The 22,527-nt window shown below is 45.0% G+C and overlaps 1 protein-coding gene across 2 annotated transcripts in view; it reads right to left on the bottom strand.

The window, feature by feature from the left end:
- Positions 1 to 4,476: 4,476 nt before the first annotated feature.
- Positions 4,477 to 22,527, bottom strand: part of PDE6G (phosphodiesterase 6G) — a 29,766-nt gene continuing 11,715 nt past the window's right edge. For both annotated transcript variants that reach the window (XM_083148779.1, XM_083148780.1), the window contains exons 2-4: positions 13,664 to 13,893; positions 11,630 to 11,670; positions 4,477 to 9,650 (exon numbers count right to left, since the gene is read on the bottom strand). In XM_083148779.1, the coding sequence (XP_083004905.1) occupies positions 9,574 to 9,650; positions 11,630 to 11,670; positions 13,664 to 13,809 (264 nt within the window). In that variant the 5' untranslated portion in view covers positions 13,810 to 13,893 and the 3' untranslated portion in view covers positions 4,477 to 9,573. The remainder of the gene's footprint in view (positions 9,651 to 11,629; positions 11,671 to 13,663; positions 13,894 to 22,527) is intronic.

The raw sequence follows: 22,527 nt of genomic DNA, 5'->3' as shown, positions 1-22,527 counted from the left end.
CCGCTGTCCCCAAAATCTTCCCAGGCTCTCTCCCTTCCAGAAAGTTCTCACTCTCGCTATATTAACTCTCTCCTCGCGCGCTTCTCCCTTCCCTCCGTTAACTGTCCCAGCAGCGCTATCCACGCGCACCATAACTTTATTAACCCACTGTATACAATGCTCCGATACAGTCTTTATATCAGCTGCAGAGATGATGTTACTGTCCTCCACCATCAGTATTTGGGCACTGAACAGTCCTTGTGGCCCCCATCAAATAACATCCCCCAGCAATTAACACTATAGTTCACAACACATTGTGCACTTAACACTATAGTTCACAACACACAATGTGTGATCTATATACATATGTACATGAAGGGTATTACATATATATATATATATATATATATATATATAATTTTTTTTTTTATTTTAAATTTGCTTATAGAATCAAAATCCAATCGAATCCTAAACGAAATCCAATGCTTTTTGTGTCACTTTCGATCTACATCCGATTCGATGGGCGCTCCCGTTTTCACAAAATGGAACAGAAAATTCTAATGCAAAAGTACAGATCTAGTGCCAAATCGAATGGAAAGATTTAATGCTGCCCATACACTTGTGCGATCGGATTCGATGCGACATCGCAGTGCGATGTCCATCGAACCCGATCACATTTTGTGGTGCTAAAGTGCCCCCTTTGCAGCACCCGATGTCGTATGCCATCTTGAGATGGCACATCGGGTGCTGGAAGAGGGCGGCATTATGTAGCGCAAGAAGCGCTAACGGGCAGTGGGGGTCAGTCAGCGATGGTGGCAGAATTGTTTAAACACTGGGCATAGCTCAGCCAATCAGAGGGCTGCCAGTGTTTAAACAATTCTGCCGCCACAGTAGCGCTAGCAAGCACTGGGCAGCCCTCTGATTGGCTCAGCCAACCAGAGGGCTGCCCAGTGTTTTAAACACTTCTGCCGCCACCACTGACAGACCCCCGCCACCCTCTAGCACTACTTATTGCACTAAATAACGCCGCCCTCTGCCCGCTGTCTCCCACGCCGCCAATGATCCCTCCGGCCCCCTCTCCCCATACCCACGCAGATGAAAAAGCGTTTCCTCTGCCTCCTACCTACAGATTGCATTCGAGCATCGCATGTGGTTAAAAACCACATGCGATCACTCCTGCGATTCAATAGATATTATGTGCAGCACATAAGATCTTGAGACCCGACATTCGACCGGCGTGCTCCCGCATCGCGTCGAATGTCCCCTTAAAAATGCATACAATAATTTGATTTATCGGCCAGATGTGGTTGAAATGGAATGATTGCATGCAATATCTCACAAGTGTATGGGCAGCATAATGCCAGATCTAATAGAAAATCGAATCTAATGTCGAATCAAAAGCAAATCGATGTGTGTGTACAGGGCTTAAGTGCTTGAGCAGCCTCGGGCTTCTATATAGGCATTCCCAGCCATTACTGCCAGGTGCAATTCCAACTCTTTCCTGGTTTGGTGCTGTCGCTCCAGTTGTCCTCTGTGGCCACTTGCTGAAGACTAGCAGCGTCTTTCTGCGCAACTTCAGTCTGCATCAAGTCCTATCCTCCATATGTAGACTTGTAATACAGACTTTTCCCAAAACAAAACTTAGTGGCTGACTCTTCTGTACTTTTCATTGTTTTTTTTGACAACTGTTACTGCTATCAGTTTTTATTGCTTGCTGTCCTTTTCTACCAAGTACCAATTAAAAATGGGTATTAAATCACATTTATTTGTGTGTGTGTGTGTGTAAAAATTTAATCGAGCGCTTGTAATTTGCTATGTGTGAGTTAAACATATAATGAAAAACTGAGTGGGCACGGCACCTATGGAAAGAAAACAAAATAGTGGTAATAAGTTGATGCTATAAAGCACTCTGAGCCTGTCTTACCCTGCCGTTCCAATGCCAGCGGCATTCCTCAGCCTGAGTTGTGGCTGTCTGCGGCTCTCTCTCCATTCTTCCATGTGTATCGCAGCAATGCTTCGTCAGGGTTACAGCTATAAAAATAATGGCTTATTTTTTACAATAAAACACAATCCTATAAAGATTACATACATTTGCTAATAAATAGATGTTATATACATGTTTCCATAAACCGATATCTAGAACCGAAGAGGATGATTGTGGATGAGAGAAAGCAATCATAAGAGGTTAGTGTGAGAAACAACTGCTGATGGGCATGACCTAATGGGGAATGGGTGTTGCCACAAAATGTAAAGATTCACATTCCACCACACTAGTGTCCCTTATTTACATTATGCCACACAGTAGAAGTGTCCTTTACACATTATGCCCACACAATAGTAGTGTAGTTTTTCACATGGCCTGTTGCACGCCAGGTGTGCCTGAGATGGAGGCATGGGGGGGGAGTAAATTTGGTACTTGTTTCCTAGCACGGCCACAATCTTCTTGGTCGTGTGCCTTAACTTTAAGGCACACGATGCCCACGATGGACCCGATTTTCTTTCAAATCAGGTCCATTTTACCGGTAAATGGAAAATCGGGTCCATCGCGTCGGTCGTGTGCCTTTAATAAGGCACACGACGCGACCGACGCGATGTACCCGATTCTCCATAGGTTTCAATGTTAAAAATATTTTAACATTGAAGCCTATGGAGAAATCGCGTCCATCGGGTCCATCGCGTCGGTCGCGTCGTGTGCCTTAACATGGCACACGACGCGACCGACGCGATGGACCCGATTTCTCCATAGGCTTCAATGTTAAAATATTTTTAACATTGAAATCGCGTCGGTCGTGTCGGTCTTGTGCCATTATAATGGCACAAGATAAGATGGACTTGATTAAGTCCATCTTCACATAGTAATCAATGGGAAAGGGGCCAATATGGGCCATTTCTCATTGTATATGGCCCCGTCATGCCCCCACATTGTAAACGCCACCCCACTATTGACGCCAACCCGAAGCGTGGCGAGCCCGCGAGGGGCGGCGGTGCGCGTCCTCCGACCTTTTCATACCCCTACTATCCACGTCGGCGTGGAGTTGAGAATAGAATAGTGTGGCGAGCGCAGCGTGGCGAGCGCAGCGAGCCCCGCGAGGGGACGTCGATACCTTCACAGGTATCCGCGTCCCCTCGCGGGCTTCACAGGTATCCGCGTCCCCTCGCGGGGCTCGCTGCGCTCGCCACACTATTCTATTCTCAACTCCACGCCGACGTGGATAGTAGGGGTATGAAAAGGTCGGAGGACGCGCACCGCCGCCCCTCGCGGGCTCGCTGCGCTCGCCACGCTTCGGGTTAGCGTCAATCGTGGGGTGGCGTTACCAATGAGGGGCCATTTCAACCATCAGGGGTGCTGAAATTGGGGTCTGGGGGCTATTTTACATTGAATCCTATGTAAAATCGGGTCCCAGGGACCATTTTACATTGGATCCAATGTAAAAATCGGATCGCATCGGTCGCATCGCATGCGACCAAATCGCATGCGATGCGACCGACGCGATTTTTCCGACACGACCATCCCGATGCTAATCGTTGTGGCCATGCTAGGAAACAAGTACCGTAAATTTAAAGTGGCCAAGCAGTGTGGACCTTTGTTTAGCTTGTTGCTTCCTACCATGTCATCACTTTCTCTGCACTTCTTTCTTCTGTTGCTGGCTTATCCTGGCATGACGTGCCGTCTTCTTGCCTCTTCAGTGGTCAACAAAGCTTCTGATTGGCTGCCATGATAAGCCAATCATGGCCACCAAGTTCCAATTACGCACGCTGCCAATTGCGTTCTGCAGGCCTTGATTGGATCATGGCAGCAGGGGCGTAGCGAGGGTGGAGGCGGCGGAGCACGAGCTCCGCTAGATCACAGGGTGCCGGAACTGTGTCTGCACCACCAGCTCACCTGCTCGCTCCCGGCTCCCCGCTGTGTCCAAGTGATGTGTTGTCCGCCTCTTTTTTCAATTCACGTCTCCCGTTGGACCGCTAGCCAATAGGCGCTTGCGGTCCAGCAGCCAATCAGAAGCTGCATTGGTGGCTGCTGGACTGCGAGCACCTATTGGCTAGCGGCCCAGCAGGAGACTTGAATTAAAAATAGCGGCGGGGACAGAAGCCAGGCACATCGGAGGGCCAGGAGCGGGTGAGAAACATGCCCTTGCTCTGGGCACCGTGGCACCTAGCTACACCACTGCATAGGTGGCATTCATTTTAAACTGGTGTCGCAACCGCTTCGTTGGGCATCTGCCAATAGAATCTAAGGCAGTATCCAGTTTTGCCTACCGGAATCCTCTGTTACATCTAACATTTTTGTTGTTGTTACAAGAAGGATACTTTGATGAGTATTTCAAATCTGCTTCATCATAAAGTGTAATATTGTTCTGTCATTTTGTGCAACCGGATTGTATTTAAAGCAATGTTCTAGCTTGTAACTGTGTAATTTGATAGCAAGGCAATGTATTCTATTTTTTCCCACTCTTTAAGTAGAACAATAAAAATAATAATTATTCAAGGAAGCACAGACATTTATATCACTGTGTTTATTCATGGTCATACTCTTATTATCCACAGGATTTCTCCAACACGTGATCATTTATCTTATAAAACAGTTGTGTAGCAAGGATTAGATGAGCAGATTAAAGGTGATTTATACTCTGTTGGGAGAGATGAGTATCAAGGGCAAGGGAATATATACAAAGAGTATATTGTCTTGTAGACAGGAAAGGATTCATATATATATATACTATGAATAGGCAGTAGATTTTATAGTCAGGAAAACATATACTATAATAACAAAGGTCATCACAACAGCAGTGTGGGTGTGCCTGGGTGTGTTTGTGTGTGTAAATATACACACATATATAATAATTTATTAATCAGTACATATATTTTTTGCCCCAATGAATAAAATCCTAGTATATAGACATTGTGCATGCTGCTAAAACACTGATTTTGATACTCTTGCTCTGTAGAACTGTAAAGGTGTGGGCACACTATATGATATGCTCCACTACTGATATCATTAACGATTTCTGTGCAATGCCCAGGCAAACTATATAGTGCTTACACACTAAACAATATTGCTAACAATTCAGTGTTCAGTTAGTTCAGTGAAGTCACCCAGCCCCGAGAACATGCAGTCATTTACAATATAGTCAAAATGACCCACGGAATCACGCATAATTAACTATATAGTGCGTATGGTTAGCATCAGGTGGATGGTCATATGGGCATGATGCTGCTTGTAATTGGATTTTACATTGCCTTCATCTGCTGTACTCCATGACTTTTACGGACACCAATGGGCAAAAACAGTTATGGTAAAAAAAAATGATCTGCTGCTCTACTTGTGCCTACTTTCACCACCAGTTCTTTTTTCCTTTCCTTCTTGATGAGCAGTGCTGCAGACCAGACGGTCTACATTCATTTTCTTTGTAGTAAGTGTTCGTTATACTGTAATCCTGCTATTAGATTGTAGCTATATCAATTATACTTTTTTTTTTAATTGAGCACATCTTATGGGGCTACACACAGGTCAATTCCAGGGCTATTTCTAAGCGATCTGACTAGGTCGCTTAGAAATTGCTGGTAAATTGCTATTGACATTGCTGGTAAATCCCATGCTTGCCAGAGATGTGTACTGAGCGATCTGTGCTAACCTAAGTCGCCCCATGTGTGTGCCGCATTATAGTCACTCTGCAAATAAGACACAGACCAAGGCCATCCTCATGAGCTTGCAACATACTTAAGTAGCTGAACGTTACCCTACTCTAAATATCTGTACTGTACTGTCGATGCTTTGCCTGTGTCATATTACACTTATGTACCGACATACCACCCCCAAAACCCAGCTAGGATAAGATGGTCTATCCATGGGGGCATGCTCAAAACAAGACTTCAAAAGAAAATAGGAGTTAAGCCAGTGTCCCATACGCATGCAAAAAACATGGTTAAAATCATACTTGCCTACCTGACCCTCTCCATGCGGGAGAAAATGCTCTGTAGACAAAGATCCAACTCAAAAATATTTAAGGGAGTTGAGAAGGCTTGTCAGGGGGCTGTCAGCAGAGTCTACAGAACTTTTGGACTTGATACCTGACAGTCCCAGAATTGGAATATTCTACATGCTTCCCAAAATACATAAGCCCGGCAACCCAGGGAGGCCAATCATCTCATGCGTGGGAACCCTCACTGAAAAAATCTCAGGATGGGTAGAGGGTGTCCTGAAACCACTGGTGAGACATACAACCAGCTTTCTCCAAGATACCACGGACCTACTGAATAAATTATCAACCCTAGGTCCCCTCCCCAATGGAGCCATCCTGGCCACCATGGATGTGGAATCCCTATATTCCAATATCCCCCATGAAGATGGACTGACAGCATGCCAGATATATCTTGAGTCCAATGGGATTGCTCCTGGTCCTGCAATACAGCTTACAAAATTCATCCTTACACACAATTATTTTTCCTTTGGCAAAGAAATATTTCTACAGCGCACCGGGACCGCCATGGGCAGTAAAATGGCACCGCAATACGCCAATCTGTTCATGGCAAAACTCGAGAGTGACTTCCTGGCATCCTGCCCAATCAAACCCTTGGCTTACTTCCGTTACATCGATGATATCCTGATCATCTGGACTGATTCTGAACAAGAACTCATACATTTCCATGAAAAATTTAACAGATTTCATCCAACAATAAACCTGACAATGAATTACTCATATACCGAGATAAACTTCCTTGACACCACTATAACAATTCAAAACAACGCAATACAGACAACCCTATACCGAAAACCCGTGGATCGGCCTTCATACCTCAGATGGGACAGCTTCCACCCGAAACACATCAAAAAATCCATTGTCTACAGCCAGGCCATCAGATATCATCGCATCTGCTCCAGCCCAGCAGATAGAGATGTCCACTTAAAACAACTTAAAGGGACTTTTTTAAATCAGGGATATCATCCCACATCAATCAACGATCAGATTATCAGAGCCATCAGGATACCCAGAAATCAACTTCTCCAATATAAAGAAAGAGAAAGAAACAACCGTGTACCTCTGGTAGTCACCTACAACCCACAGCTTGAGGTGCTAAGAAAAACTGCAAAAAAACTACATCACATCATACACAAAGATGACCGCCTGAAAACAATATTCCCAGACCCTCCACTACTATGTTACCGACAACCTGCAAACCTGAAAAATATTATAATCCGAAGTTCACTGCCATCCATTACACAAAGAGGAACCTATCCCTGCAATGTAAGGAGCTGCAAAACCTGTGCCCATATCCTCACTACAGACAGTGTATGGATCCCCAACACACAACAGGACTATAAGATCCCAGGGACATTCACATGTTCTACTACCAATGTAGTGTACCTGATTCTGTGCACCAAATGTCCTATTGGGGGTCTGTATGTTGGAGAAACAGGACAAAAACTTAAGGCAAGGATGAGGTCCCATCGCCACACTATAAAGGAAAAAAAGACACACTTTCCTGTGGCCAAACATTTCTGCAGCCCAGGACACAATCAGGATCATATGAAAGTGATTATACTAAAAGGAAATTTCAAATCACAAAGGGACAGGAGGGTCTGGGAATACAAATTAATGACAACGTTTGACACCCTTAACACAGGACTGAATCTATCCGAGGGATTTATGGCCCACTACAACATCTGAGGAATCTGGCCCAGAGAGAGTGAGGGCATCGGAGCTCTAACTCTGGTCTGTCATCAACTTAGAGACAATAAAACTTTCACACTACTTATCTACAAACTAATTAAGGACTCAATCTACAAGCTCATTCTGTTATTTTGTTTTGTTTTGATCTTAAGAATGTCCATCTATCACATCTTGTTCCTACTCTGCTGTGTATATATATGTGCTTCTCCACACACCTTGTTATACCATGCCTGAGGAAGAGACCTAAGTAGTCTCGAAAGCTTGCATTTTAACAACATTTATTTTTGTTAGCCATTAAAAGGTATCATTTTTGCTAGATTGCTATTTTGTTTTTCTCACTGAGGAACAATAAAACTTTTCTTATCAACTGGCTAACACGGTACCAAACTTTTTTCTTTGGACTTCCCTGGTAATGTATGATTGCCATCACCTGTGGGGAGCTAGGTAAAGGTCTTTCAGCACAGGTGATGGCAATCATACATTACCAGGGAAGTCCAGGAGCAGAGCATTTTCTCCCGCATGGAGAGGGTCAGGTAGGCAAGTATGGTTAGAATATGCTTTACCCTGTAGTTGGCATATTAAAGTCAAAAAAGGGTCTGGAGTTGGCCTTTATGCATTAAACTAATAACTACAAAGCCCATATCTCCCAAAACTAACCAGAATATTATCAGGAACATGTGTTGTGGTCACAGCACATTGTGGCCAGAGCTTCTGAAGTGCTATGCCACTTGTGTCACAGAGTGTACCAGATACAGCAGCTCCCCATTTTGATATCCTCGTTTGCCGAGAGTTCACACATGACAACTTATCCCTTCAAACTCAGACTGTCTCGCATCAGGACAGATATTAAAAACTATTCTACTGTATACTAATATATATGCTGTATACTATGTAATACATATTAATGTTTCTTAAATTTGTCTTTTTTTTTTTCTTTTTTTAAACTGTTGATGACATTTTAAAACTTTGATATAAACAAGATCATCCCATAAAACTGTTTGTTATGGATCAAATGTTTCAAGGATTTACTATACACAACATTTACAGGGTTTCAGGATGGGAATATGACTTCAGGGCATTTATAAGGGCATATAATTGTACAGCATAGGCAAAAGAAGAGAATGTCTAGGCTGCCATACACTAGTCTGACTTGTCTGAGGCACAAGTCGGACCGGATTACCCTTGAATTCCATCAACAGCTCCCCAGGGAGGGCTTCCATCCGATTTGGCACTTGGTGTGCCATTTTTACATTCGATTTATCACAAAAAAGGACCCCCGGGAATCTGCTGGAGGAGTTCAAGGGAAATTGGAAAAAAGCACCCGTGATGTGCACTGATGGCTGCATGTCTGACCCCCGACTCTGATGCACACGGGATGGGATGTCAAATACATGCCATTTGGCCACTTTTCACCCGATTTCTAGGCCCGTTCCGTTGGAATCGGGGGGAAAGTAGCCAAAGCGCACTAATGTATGGGCACCTTTAGATTGTATGACAACTGGGAGGTAAAATACCTGTTTAGTCTGAGGTAATATATTTTGTTACAAAATTAAGCAAGGCAGTAGACTGCCTATCAGGCCTGAATAACTTGATAAAAAAGAAATGTTGGTATAAAAAGGGTGCTGAGATGTGTATTTGGGTGATAATTTGAAAATAAGTGGTAGTTTCATTAATTGACTAAATGGCAAAATGTGTAGATTTATCTTTCTCCCACACTGACTGGAGCGTATAGCACATTGATGGGGACATGACCATTATGGCTGCTGAAGTTTGTGCTGAGGAAGAAAGCCAGCAGCTCAACACCAAGAACTCAGAAGCAGATTTGGGAAACATTTGTTTAGTAATGAGTCCTACAAAAACTACGTCTCCCTGCATTGGCCAGGCAGGAGGAAAATAGGCTTCAGCATTAAAGGAACTGGGGTCTCTAGATGATTCCATATTGGGCCAGTTCGTGCAGCTCCAAATGATTGAAGGCTTCCCAGGGGCAGATGACAGTGATGTCTGCAAAGAAAACAAAATGATAAATTCTTTAATCTGTCTGCTGCCCATATTATTATACAAATTAGTCTGTCCATAAGCTGGTACCTGGATAGCTTGATAAAAGGCCATCAGTGCATTTAGGCCCTTATTCTAGTTCACCCGCAAAGGCAAATTCCTTCTCAAATGGACAAAACCCTGTGCACTGCAGGGGGGCAGATGTAACATGTGCAGAGAGCTTTAGATTTGGGTGAGTTATTTTGTTTCTGTGCAGGGAAAATACTGCCTGCTTTATTTTTGCACTGCAATATAGATTTACTTTGAAGTAAAACCCCACCCAAATGTAACTCTCTCTGCACAAGTTACATCTGCCCCACCTGCAGTGCACATGGTTTTGTCCATTTGAGAAGGAATTTGCCTTTGGGAGTGACCCAGAATAACCCCCTTAATGTAGTTGGCAAAAATATAATCATATAACATGACAAATATTATGAAAAAAAAAGAGCACTAAGAGCTAGATGTATCAAGCTTCAAAAAGTGATAAAGTGGAGATGATAAACAACCAATCAATCAGCTCCTACCTGTCATTTTTCAAACCGATCCTGTAACATGGCAGTCAGGAGCTGATTGGCTGACTGTTTATCACTCTCCATTTTATCACTTTTTGACGCTTGACGCACCTGGCCCTCAATATTTGAGCAGAACACAGAACACTTATTCCATTATCGCTCAGCACACAGGGGGATATTGAGGTTGATTCGCTCAGATGCAATTTTGCATCCTTGCAAGTCAACCAGATCCCGCCTTGTGAATGGTGGTACACCAGACCACCATTCGCACGGTGTGTAAGTTTGCACGGCATGTGAGTGGATGGTTTACATAAACATCCATTTGCAGAATGCAGGGGAACACCCACATCATTTGATGACCATCGAATGATGTGGAACATGCACGCAGATCTAAGGTCACTCAGAGCAACCCTAGATCTGCGTGCAAATTCTGAAGGAAGTGGGTGGGTAGCTGACATCCGGTGATCAGCCCCTGCATCATCGGTCCATTAGCATGAGAAGGCCCAGCATTCTCATGGGAATGCCCATGAATGGCAGTGGGGGGAGGCTGGCTGTCAGATAGCCAGGCAGAGGGAGTGGCACAGGAAGCTGGGCAGAGGAAGAAGACGCTACCTGATGCGCGCCAGCGGGAGCTGGGGGTGGCGCAGGGAACTGGGAAGGAGAAGAGAAAACGCTGCCGGGTAGCAGGGCAGCACCAGCGGTGGGATCACAGGACTTTACAAAAAAAAATCCATACAAATAAATTGGAAGCCATTCATTGGCTGAGACCTCTCTCAGCCAATCAGCGATCAGTCACTGCCCATTCATTTGTATGGGCTTTTTTTTTTTTTTTAAGTCCTGTGCTCCCGCCGCTGGTGCTGCGCCGCTACCCGGTAGCATCTTCTCTTCTCCTGCTCCTGCTGACGCACATCAGGTAGCGGCTTCCGCCCCTGCCCGGCTCCCTGCGCCGCTATATAAATGTGGTGCCTGCATGATTCCCACAGTGGTCTGCTTGTGATGCATTGATATTCTCTGAATAGGCTTGTCCTAATTATGGATTCAGTATGAAATCCCGGCAGTCGGGATCCCGGCGTTCAAAATCCCGACGCCGGAATCCCGACCGCCGAAATCCCGACAAGGGGGGGACGTGGACCGCCCCCCCTTGCGGGCTCGCTACGCTCGCCACGCAGCGGGCCCGGTGCCTCGCTACGCTTGGCACGCTAATTTATTCTCCCTCCAGGGGTGTTGTGGACACCCACGGAGGGAGAAAGTATCGGGATTTCGGCGGTCGGGATTCCAGCGTCCGGATTCTGAACGCCGGGATCCCCACCGCCGGGATTTAAACTGCATTACCTAATTATGCTGTTCAATGTTACACAATACAGAAAATTGATTAAAAAAATGTCTGTCCTAAATCAAAAATATCTTGAATAAGAGAACATAATATGTTATCACCTGTTCCTAGACCTTCCATTCCAGGGATGTCATCTCCAAATCTGTAACAGAGAGATGTTTGTAGGTTAGAGAGATATCTGTATTCTCTGGAGTTCTGCACACTTCTCCAGTGATGTGAGTGGATATAAATAATATTTGTATTTATCTCACTATATAATGGGCACCACCAGAAGCAGCACTATCATTGGTGAAGCAGGTGCAGTGAGACCCCTATCACCATCTTCCTGTTACCCACCATTTTTTCCCAGTCATACTCTGTCGGCCCCTGCCTCTCCCCGTCACCCTCTGACTCTCCCTGTCACCTACTGCCATGTGGCATATTATGAACTTGGCTTGGGGTGGAGCAGTGGGGCCCAAATTATATTTTTGCACCTGGGCCCACCACTCACAAGTTCCGCCCCTGGGCACCAGGGTGGCTTTGTATTTAGTATCACTGTCTCACAGCAATTCCTTATCAAGACCATTTCTGTATGGGGTGTGTATGTTTTCTTGTGTATGACTGGGTTCCTTAAGTGTAGCAGTATCCTTCCACACTTCAGAAACACACCTGGTAGTTTCTGGTAAAAAAATAAAAAAGTGTGTATGTGTGTTAATGCGATAGGGAATATGGATTATAAATGCCACTGGGGCAGGGACACGTGGGAATTACTTGATATCTATACACCATATGGTGCCCACTGCTTCAAGAGGTGTAGCATAACATCTTTTTCCATACATTTTGTGTCTAGAGTTGCATTGCAGATACTGCCAAACACCACATGCACAAAGTCACCGATGAACTTGACATGATCATCGTAGCACTTCGTATACAGATTCAGATTCGTTCACACACAGATGTACAGATGTCACATATCAAATTTATCAGTGTGACCTAGCACAGTAATATTGTCACTAGCTGCTAGCAGTTATTTTTTTCATGTGAACAAGATGCACATTTTCAGCACGAACTACTGTAGTCACCCAGGACCTGCATGCAGAGAGGCAGTAGCGCATGCAGGGGGGTTTCTGAGTACCCAGAAACCCCCCAGGAGTCTAAGGACCCTCAGCTGAAAGCTGAGGGTCCCCTATTTCCATGGGTATAAGAATTGTAAAAATCGGCCCTTGGGAACCGGAGATATCTGACTTCAAAGCAGTGGTCCCCATCCAAGCCTGTTAATTGTTATTCCCAGTCAGATATTTCAGGTTCTGTCTAACTTAGAGTTTTTCTGAGGGTATATTCCAAAAGCTCTCCCCCTTTGAGGGACACTAGTAGCTTGTCTCTACTGTGCCCAGAACCAGAGATATGAGCCTTCCAGCAGCTGGTTACTGCTCCAGCTCCACACACCTGGTATGTAGTTTTATTTACTCGTTGGCAGATTGCTCTGCCTCCTGAACTCTGATCCCCTAGTCCATAATACCATTTGGTAGGTGGGATTCTCTAGTTTTTAATTCCATTAAAATCTAAGAAATCTATTTCCGTGAACTGGAGATATCTGCAGTCAAGCAAGCTGTCCTCCCACCAGAAAATTATGAATAATAACTCCACTCCACTATACACCCCTCCTCTGCATATTAAACATCCTCTACCACCCTGGAAGTTATGTATCAGGGCCCCTTCATTCAGCTCAATGCCCCCTTCTCCCACCTCATCTCCCACCATCTGTGCAGTAAAGGGGTAATTAGTGAAAATTACTAATCCAGGCCCTACATGCTAAGCGGTTGATATAATACCCCCTACCAAGCGGGACATCAAAGCTTCCCCCACCCCTACCGCTGGAGGATCGGTAGGGGCCCCAATACATTGCTATGCCCAGGGTCTACACTGCTGTTGGCGCCCCTGTATGTATGTATGTATGTATGTATATGTATGTGTATATATATATATATATATATATATATATTATATATTTGCTCCACCCCTCTGGAAACCCCCTTCTGAAAATCCTGCGTTTGCCACTGAGAGGAGTTGTTTGCGTGACTGAAGGCACATCTGTATATACATAAAACAATTTACTGTATTTGCACTATATAATATTGTCTGAAGAGGTCTCCTACCCCTGAACTCCTTTTTTCGGTGGTTTACTCTTGAACTGCCTAGTTTGCCGCTGCTTGAATTTTGGTGGTCCTTTCCTCGGGGTAGCTGGTCCCCCTGTCACACGGGTGGCAGATTTAATGTCAGGCTTTGCAGGTTCCAGGTTCATGTCGAGTTTGGAACCTCCCTGGCTCCAGCTGACTCACAGGCAAAGTGGTTATAAGTGGAGGAAGTGGAGGAAGTTGAGAACCACCTATTAAGAAGACAAATAGAAAATATAGAGAAGTTGACATGAAGAGTTACCCGGATTCTCATCCAAATGAGTAATATGCAGCTCCTAAGATATGGCGGTTTTGAGTAATATAGTAAATCGGCACATATAGGGTAGTATTCAATGCTTCCATTTCGCTTTTTTATCTGGTGAGGTTCGCTTTTGTTTGGCGAGAAGGCCAGACCTCTCTCCAAAAATGTTCCTATGCAACGTTCCCGGTTCGCCGAAAACCCCCAGAGAGCTTTGCCCTGTTCGCCGCTTGGTCATCGCCGTTGCTTTGTTATGGGAAATTTGTGTACCTCGCCATTTGTATATTCAATGCAAAAACGGAGAACGCTGCTCACTTTTTTTTTGGCTTGCCTCTCCGTTTTGCTTTCGGCATTTTTTAGGTGAACTGAACTGAGGTACTTTTAAAAAAAAATGTTCTTTTCTTTTTGGTGTCTACAAGTGTATTTTTTTTATTATTTGAAGGATATATATTATTATTTTTGCCACATTAATATATTTTTATTTTTTGTGGTATTTTTCCCCCCTCATGATGCATTTTTTTCTCACTGTATATTCTACCCAAGATTCACCTCTCCTTCCTCACTCCTTCATTTGGACATACACCGATTTAGCTGCTTTGGAATAGTTTTTTTAGGCTAATTTGTGTTTTTCTGCATATCTCTGCAATATTTGAACACTGCATACAAATGGAGCCATTAACTCCTCGTACGCCGCATTGGTCAATGCTCGCCATCAGGGGCGGTGAGCAGCTGACACACTGGCAGGTATTCAATGCGGCCGGCGAGGGGGTTAAACAGCGGGGATTGCAGAAAACCAGCGATCCTCGCTGTTCAACCCCCGCGCCGGCCGCTCGATCTATTCAATGTTCTGGGGAAATCCTCGCCGTCTGCGAGAATTCCCCAAAACAGCGAGACCCGCGGCTAATGCAGGAAATTCGCTGTATTTAGCTGCGAGTCTCGTTGGTTCAGAAGTAGCATACGCCAATTCCCCCTCCACTCAAAAAAATGGAGCGAGGGGGAATTGGTGTATAAGGGGGCTGCGTTGAATACTGACAGGGTGAGTGGTGACAGCGAGCAGGAAGCTCTGCTCACTGTCGCTGCTCGCCCACAGCATTGAATACCCCCCATTGATTAGGGTGAGCAGGAGGCATGGCGAGGGGTGCCAAAAATGGAGAATGCATAGAGAACAAAAAAATGGAGAACCATGTGCTGTGCTCGCCGGAGCATTGAATACTGCTAATAGTATAACATCAATTGTATGCAGCATAAATGACATGCACAGTATTGGCCTGGAAACACTGCTCCACTAAACACTACATCAAAAACATGAAAAAAAAACAACACATCTCTTGTGGGACAAATAACATGTAATATAAAACAATGCAGTAGATGCAGAGTAGAACTATACCTATATTGAGATTACTGGCATTGTAGAGCTGGGAGTGAAGCTACGATGATGTGATCAGTGCAAATCTGTGCACTGCCCACTTGCATTAGGTAATCGTTGTATTTGAGGGTGTATGGATGGAGTGTCAGGCGGGGCTGGCTGGTGTGGGCAGGTTTTGGGAGGCTTAACCATCTTTTTGGGTGGGCTTATCTGGCGCCTCATAGCCGCAGCGCAGGTCACACATAGCATGGGAGGGAGGTTAAAACATATAATCATACCTTTATTGTTACATGTCATATGTGGTTCCGGTTCATAGGTTGACAGTCAATAGGTAAAACACTATTGGTCGACAGGCAATAGGTCGACACATGGAAAAGGTCGAATTTCAAAAGGACGACCTTGACAAAAAGTAAACTTAAGCAAAATGTTGACACATAATAAAGGTTGACATTGAATTTTCATGATATTTCCTTGTATTAACCGACTTGTTCTTACGTCTGCTCTCATGTTAGCATAGAAAATAACATTGTGTTGAGAGTAGAGAGGGGACACCATACACTAATCGGGGGTCCATGTCCACATAGACACCAAAAACCCATAAAAAAAAAACTTGTGTTGACCTTTTCTGTATCGACCATTACCTTGTTTGTGTTGACCGTTTATCCATGTCAACCGATTGCATGTCAACCCTTTCAATGTGTCGACCTTTTGCCTGTCAACCAACAGTGATCGACCGAAAGATCCACACCTGTAATATGTATGATTGCTGTCTGACACCTGGAATCGGCAGTTCTGTGTTTCACAGCTGCAGCTGTACCCAGGACAGAGCACTCAGCTTCAGTTCTTCCTGTATAAACCTGCCCCCATGCTCCCATTGGCTAGTTACACAGCAGTATAGGAGCAGGCTTATAAAGGAAGAAAAAACCTGTTGTGCTGTTGTGTCCCGAGTGCAGAAGAGACTGTGATACACACAGAGCTGCCAACCCGCGGGGCCATTGTATTATTTTATTAGAAATGTATTCGTCACAAATCTAATGATACAGGTAATAGGCACTTAATAGTACTATGTACACAGAAAGGTATTGCCAAATTACATATTTACTGAACAGTATTTACTTTCTGATTTTGGGGTGGGACTCTTCACATGTTGGGCCCCTGACAACTGCCAGTCTAGCCACCCTGTAGCAGCACTAAAACTAGGATTTTCGTCACCCGGGGCAAGACAATAATTTGAACCCCCGCCCCTCTGTCAGACTAAAATAGATTATCAATTATTTTGGAAAAAGGGATATTGGACAATTTTGCACTGTGTGCCCAAATGCCCTAAGCATCTCTGTCACATGGCCCCCCAGCAGTGTCCCTATAAACTGCACTACACCACTACACTACATTCCCTTATGCTACACTACACCCATACCTCCTAACAGTCCCGATTTTAGCGGGACAGTCCCGATTATCAGGGCTTGTCCCGCTGTCCCACCCGCGGGCGGCAGTGTCCCGCGGTGTGGGGGGGCTGTTGGGAGTCCCCCCTGTCAGCTGCTAAGCAGCGGGGAATAAACGCTGTGCGCATGCGCACAGCGTCTATTCCCGCAGCCAGGGGGCTGGGGGCATGGATAGAGGCTCACAGAGCCTCTGGGTCATGCCCCCATAGCGGCAAAATGGGGGCGTGGCCTCGCGGGAGAGCCGCGAGTATAGGCCACGGCCCAAATTAGGACACGCCCCTCGAAAATTTCAACGCACCTGCGGCGCGCATCAGCAGCGTCCCGCATGCTGAACACGCAAAGTTGGGAGGTATGTACACCACTTTGCTACATATTCTATATGCTACACTACACCACTATGCTAAATACCTTAAATGCTACACTACACCACTACGCTGCATACCTTATATGCTATGCTACACTACACTACACCACTACACTACATATGCTATATGCTGAAAAATAGAAAGTGTGTGGAAGTACTGTGCTGGATTTAAACATTTACACCATGTATCAATTCACATTCACCAATATTAATATATCAATTGTATTTACTTTGAAAAAATGATATAAAATAATAAATACCAATTTATTGTGGTGGCCACCGAAAATAATTAAAACAAATTAATTACATACATGTATTTAAAGTTCAATAGCTTCAAATATCAATTTAGCTAAATAGAATATAATAGAATCAACTTTATTGGCCATGTATGCTTGCGCACACTAGGAATTTTTTGTGGATTACAGTGCAGCATCAAGCAGGGATGAAAAGGATGGGGGGGGGGGGACATTACATATATTACATAAAGACATTAGGTACTTATGTAGTATCTGGGCGCCCGAATTAGAAATCGGGTCGGATCGGGCACATCGCATCGCATCGCATGCGACCATCGGATGCGATGCGATGCGATGCGATGACCCGATTTTTCCATAGGAATCAATGTTAAAATGGACTGAGTCCATTTTAACATGGAATTCAATGGGAAAAAGGGGTCCTTTTCATACCCCTACTATCCAAGTGGGCATGGAGTTGGATATAAACCTGTGGCGAGCGTAGCGAGCCACCGAGCCCGAAGCGTGGCGAGCGTAGCGAGCCCCGCGAGGGGACACAGAATACCGTTCGCTCGCCACGCTTCGGGCTCGGTGGCTCGCTACGCTCACCACAGGTTTATATCCAACTCCATGCCCACTTGGATAGTAGGGGTATGAAAAGGACCCCTTTTTCCCATTGAATTCCATGTTAAAATGGACTCAGTCCATTTTAACATTGATTCCTATGGAAAAATCGGGTCATCGCATCGCATCGCATCCGATGGTCGCATGCGATGTGATGCGATATCGCATCGCATCTGATTGTATGCCTTAACTTAAGGCATACAATCAAAAAATCGGGTGCCCAGATACTACATAAGTACCAGACATGACATGCATTCCATTTATACTCTAGCTACGACTATAGTGGTCAGGTCACCAAGTAGGGACACGTTGTTTGGCTGTTGATATTGGGATTGCATTTGCTTTGATTGGATTGTTCAGGTGATGGATAGCTAACGGAAAGAAGCTTCTTGCTTCTATACTTATAGCGATTTGATGTTATATAGGGCCTTATTCTAGTTCACTCTTTCTGACAAAATCCTTAGATGTACAAAACCATGTGCACTGCAGGGGGGTGGATGTAAAATGTGCAGAGAGAATTAAATTTGGGTGGGTTATTTTGTTTCTGTACAGGGTAAATACTGACTGTTTTATTTTTACACTGCAATATAGATCTCACTTTGAAGTAAAACCCCACCCAAATCTAATTATCTCTGCACAAGTTACATCTGCCCCACCTGCAGTGCACATGGTTTGTCCATCTAAGAAGGATTTTTTCAGAAAGAGTGAACTGGAATAAGGCCCATAGTGCTTGCAGATTAAGTCAAACTATTGCTTTAAATATTGAGTGTATGGGCAGGTGGGAAGTGTCCTCCGCTCGCCGCAAGCCAATGCCGGCCGGGCTGGCTTGCTGATACATGAGACAGGCGTCTCTCACCTGCCGTGTCTGCGTGTACAGGTGATTGAGCAAGCCGGTGGATGCTGGAACTCCCAGTGGGGGAACACGCTGAGGGGTGGGCTATGGTTTCATTTGCTCAATTACATTGCCAGATTTGTGTTTCCACTATACAGTTGGACAGATAAATCTTTAGGTGTGTACCCAGCATAACTCTCTCTGCACATTTTACATCTTCCCCACCTGCAGTGCACATAGGGGGGTCATTCAGACCTGATCTCTGCTGAGCGAATGTGCAATATCCAGCAATCAGGTAGACGCCGCCCCACTATAATGAAATGTGTACGGCTAGCAAAGACTTTGCCGAGCAAATATGTCAACATACATTGCAAGATGCTCACCATCAAATGATTGTTACACTGGTCACCGATCATCAAAAGCTAGGAGTAACCGGGGACTTACTCGGCGGCTGCGATGAATACAGGCATATCTGTCCAAAAGCTGATGTCACACACCCTCAGCTTAAATGCTTGGGCACATTTGCGTTACCACCCCCAGACGCCAGCTTCCTGTCAATCACCTTGCGAATGGCTAGGGAAGGAAAAAAGTAGCAAGAGTTCTTCACTAGCAAGCATCGCCCACGCACATTCCGGCCCATATGCATGCGCAATCTATCGATTATCGGCTGCTGTGTGAATTTGCACAGCAGCGATCAGATCTGAATGGGGCCCATGGTTTTGTCCATTAGAGATAGATCTTGCTTTTGTGGTCCATGCTGAATGAATCTCAGATGAGAGCAGCCATACTTTATTTATTTTTTATAGGCATGACTAACTTTAATTATGCTGTGCAGCTGTTGCTGGTGATAAAACGCTGTACTGAAAATACCAGGAAAAACACATACTTTATAAGAATAGACCATGCTAGATTGATATTTAGTGCCAAAAACAGGAATTTTTTTGTTAGTATATAGATTTTACAGAATCATATGGAGTTTATAGTCTCCTTACGCTCAAAAAATAACATACTTGTGCTAGACATCATACAGAGTCATTAATATTTCTAGTTATTTTTCATTATTTTTCTTCCAGTAACACTCCACTTAATGACCCATTTTCCTTGTAGTGTCTCTCGGATACTGTAATCTCTGCTGACCTGAGTATTAACTCAGCTCAAACCTGATCCTCTTAACCCAAGGACGCAAGAGGCAATTATGAGAATGTGATACATAATGAGAGTGAAAACACTGGAAGAAGCCAAAGAAGAGAAAGTTCATGGAGAGAACATTCCATAGTGCGATATAAAATAGGCAAATGCAATTAATGACATATATTAAGGGGGGTAGTCAATACCGGGTCACGACTGTCGATGCGTCCCGACAGCTGTGAACCTGGCCCGGTATTCAATGTCCCGCTTGGCCATCAGCAAAAAGGGGGCGTGTTCGCATAAACGGCCATGGATTGCTGAGATCCGGACGCTATTGTGACAATTCACGGCACTAATCGGCAAAACGGGCCTGACAGCTTTTATAGTTGGTCCTGTTCTGTTGATCTGCCTATTCTATGCTGTCGGGCAAGACAGCATTGAATAGGTGCCCGCCGCTATTACCCCCGTCGAAAATAGCGGCGGGGATTGAATACCCCCTAAAAATCTTTCAGAGTGTTTCAGTGCTTTAGTAATGTGTCAAGCGGTGTTTTCGAGACAATAGCACCATATCACATTTCTTCCTCGTGTTCTGATCACTTTATTTGTTTATCTACTTAGTGTATGATCCCGCATGTTCAGAAAGTCATAAAAGCAGCAGTATGCACCACTCGTTAACGATAATGGTGCCGCGAATCATATAGTGTGTATGGGGCTTAAGATACCTTGCATAGCACATACAGATTTGTAAAAACAATAGTAAATATAGTAGCATAGTAATATTACATGTAGCTACAAAATGTGTGTCAAATTAGAGACCAATTGAATGATGTTCTTTAATGATGATAAAACAAATGCATTAAATTTAAAGAATGTGTGCAGGTCAATGCTAACTAATGGAATGCTCCTAGGTCATGCAGTTGATCCGATGCTGCATCCCCAGATGCAGCATTGGATCAGAGAAGCAGTGTACAGTACATCTTTTAACTCAAGGCACCTCCTGTGGCTTTTGAATATTTCTGCACCTGTAGTCCCCCTTGGTGCAATTAGTGTCCCCCACTGGATCAGCACCAAAAAGAGGGGTTGGGGGCAGGATGAAATCACTGAGAATCATGTTGTTATGGCCAAGCACATGTACAATGCCGGAGCTACCCAGTCAGGAGAGGATGCACAGCAGGGAGGCACCGGGCAGCAGAGGTGCTCTCAATGCTCTACATCCGCTGCTGTCCTCTGTGGCTGCTGCTCCGCCTGTCACACTGCATGACAGGCAGCAGCGGCGGCAGCACAGAGATCCCTCCCTCCTAAACACCCTGGTCAGTGACATGGCAGGGGCTGAAAAGGGGCAGGCCTAACAGCCCGAGGGGGCCGAGCTACCCGGATGGAGGGAGCGAAGCTATAAGGAAGCAAAACTGATGAAAATAGAAGCAGTTGAGTAAAATGTGAGTGTACTGCAACTGGTATGGGCATATAGATAGGCACAACTACTAGTGTCGGCAACTGGTGTGGGCATATGTATAGGCAGCACTACTAGTGTTGGCAACTGGTGTGGGCATATGTATAGGCAGCGCTACTAGTGTCAGCAACTGGTGTAGGCATATGTACAGGCAGCGCTTATAATGTCTGCAACTGGTGTGGGTATATGTATAGACAGCACTACTGCTGTCGGCAACTGGTGTGGGTGTTGTGTATAGGCAGCAGTATTAGTGTCGCAACTGGTGTGGACATATGTATAGGCAGCGCTACTGCTGAAGGCAACTGGTGTGGGTATATGTATAGGCAGTGCTACTATTGTCTGCAACTGGTATGGGTGTTGTGTATAGGCAGCAGTACTAGTGTCAGCAACTGGTGTGGGCATTACGTATAGGCATCACAACTACTGTCGGCAACTGATGTGGGCATTACGTATAAGCAGCGCTACTCCTGTCAGCAACTCATGTGGGCATTGCGTTTAAGCAGTGCTATTCCTGTTGGCAACTAGTGTGGGCATATGTATAGGCAGCGCTACTACTGTCAGCAATGGGTGTGGGCATATATATCGGCAGCGCTACTACTATCGGCAACTGGTGTGAGCATATGTATAGGCAGCGCTACTACTGTCGGTAACTGGTGTGGGCATATGTATAGACAACACTACTGTTGTCGGCAACTGGTGTGGGTGTTATGTATAGGCAGTGCTACTATTGTCAGCAACTGGTGTGGGTGTTGTGTATAGGCAGCCCTAGTAGTGTCAGCAACTGGTGTGGGCATATGTATAGGCATCGCTACCGCTGTCGGCAACTGGTGTGGGCATATGTATAGGCAGCACTGCTACTTTCGGCAACTGGTGTGGGCTTATGTATAGGCAGTGCAACTTCTCTTGGCAACTGGTGTGGGCATTTACATATATCGGCGGTGGTACGGGGAGGAGGCTTATTGGCGCTGCTAGATTTTAATTAGCACGCCAGGCTCTTACCTGATGTAGCATCTGGCGCTGTCTTGCTTCGTTCCTTATCTGGCCCTGCCGCTGAATGCCAGCTTTTCTAGCGCAGTGGGTCTCCAACCTAATGCTCCATGCTGCTTGCTGGTCTTCAGTGACTACAAATTAAAACAGCACATGCACCG

Source organism: Crinia signifera, chromosome 6, assembly GCF_055691185.1.
Source record: "Crinia signifera chromosome 6, ASM5569118v1, whole genome shotgun sequence".
NCBI lineage: Eukaryota > Metazoa > Chordata > Amphibia > Anura > Myobatrachidae > Crinia > Crinia signifera.
This window is presented reverse-complemented; position numbering and strand designations above follow the sequence as displayed.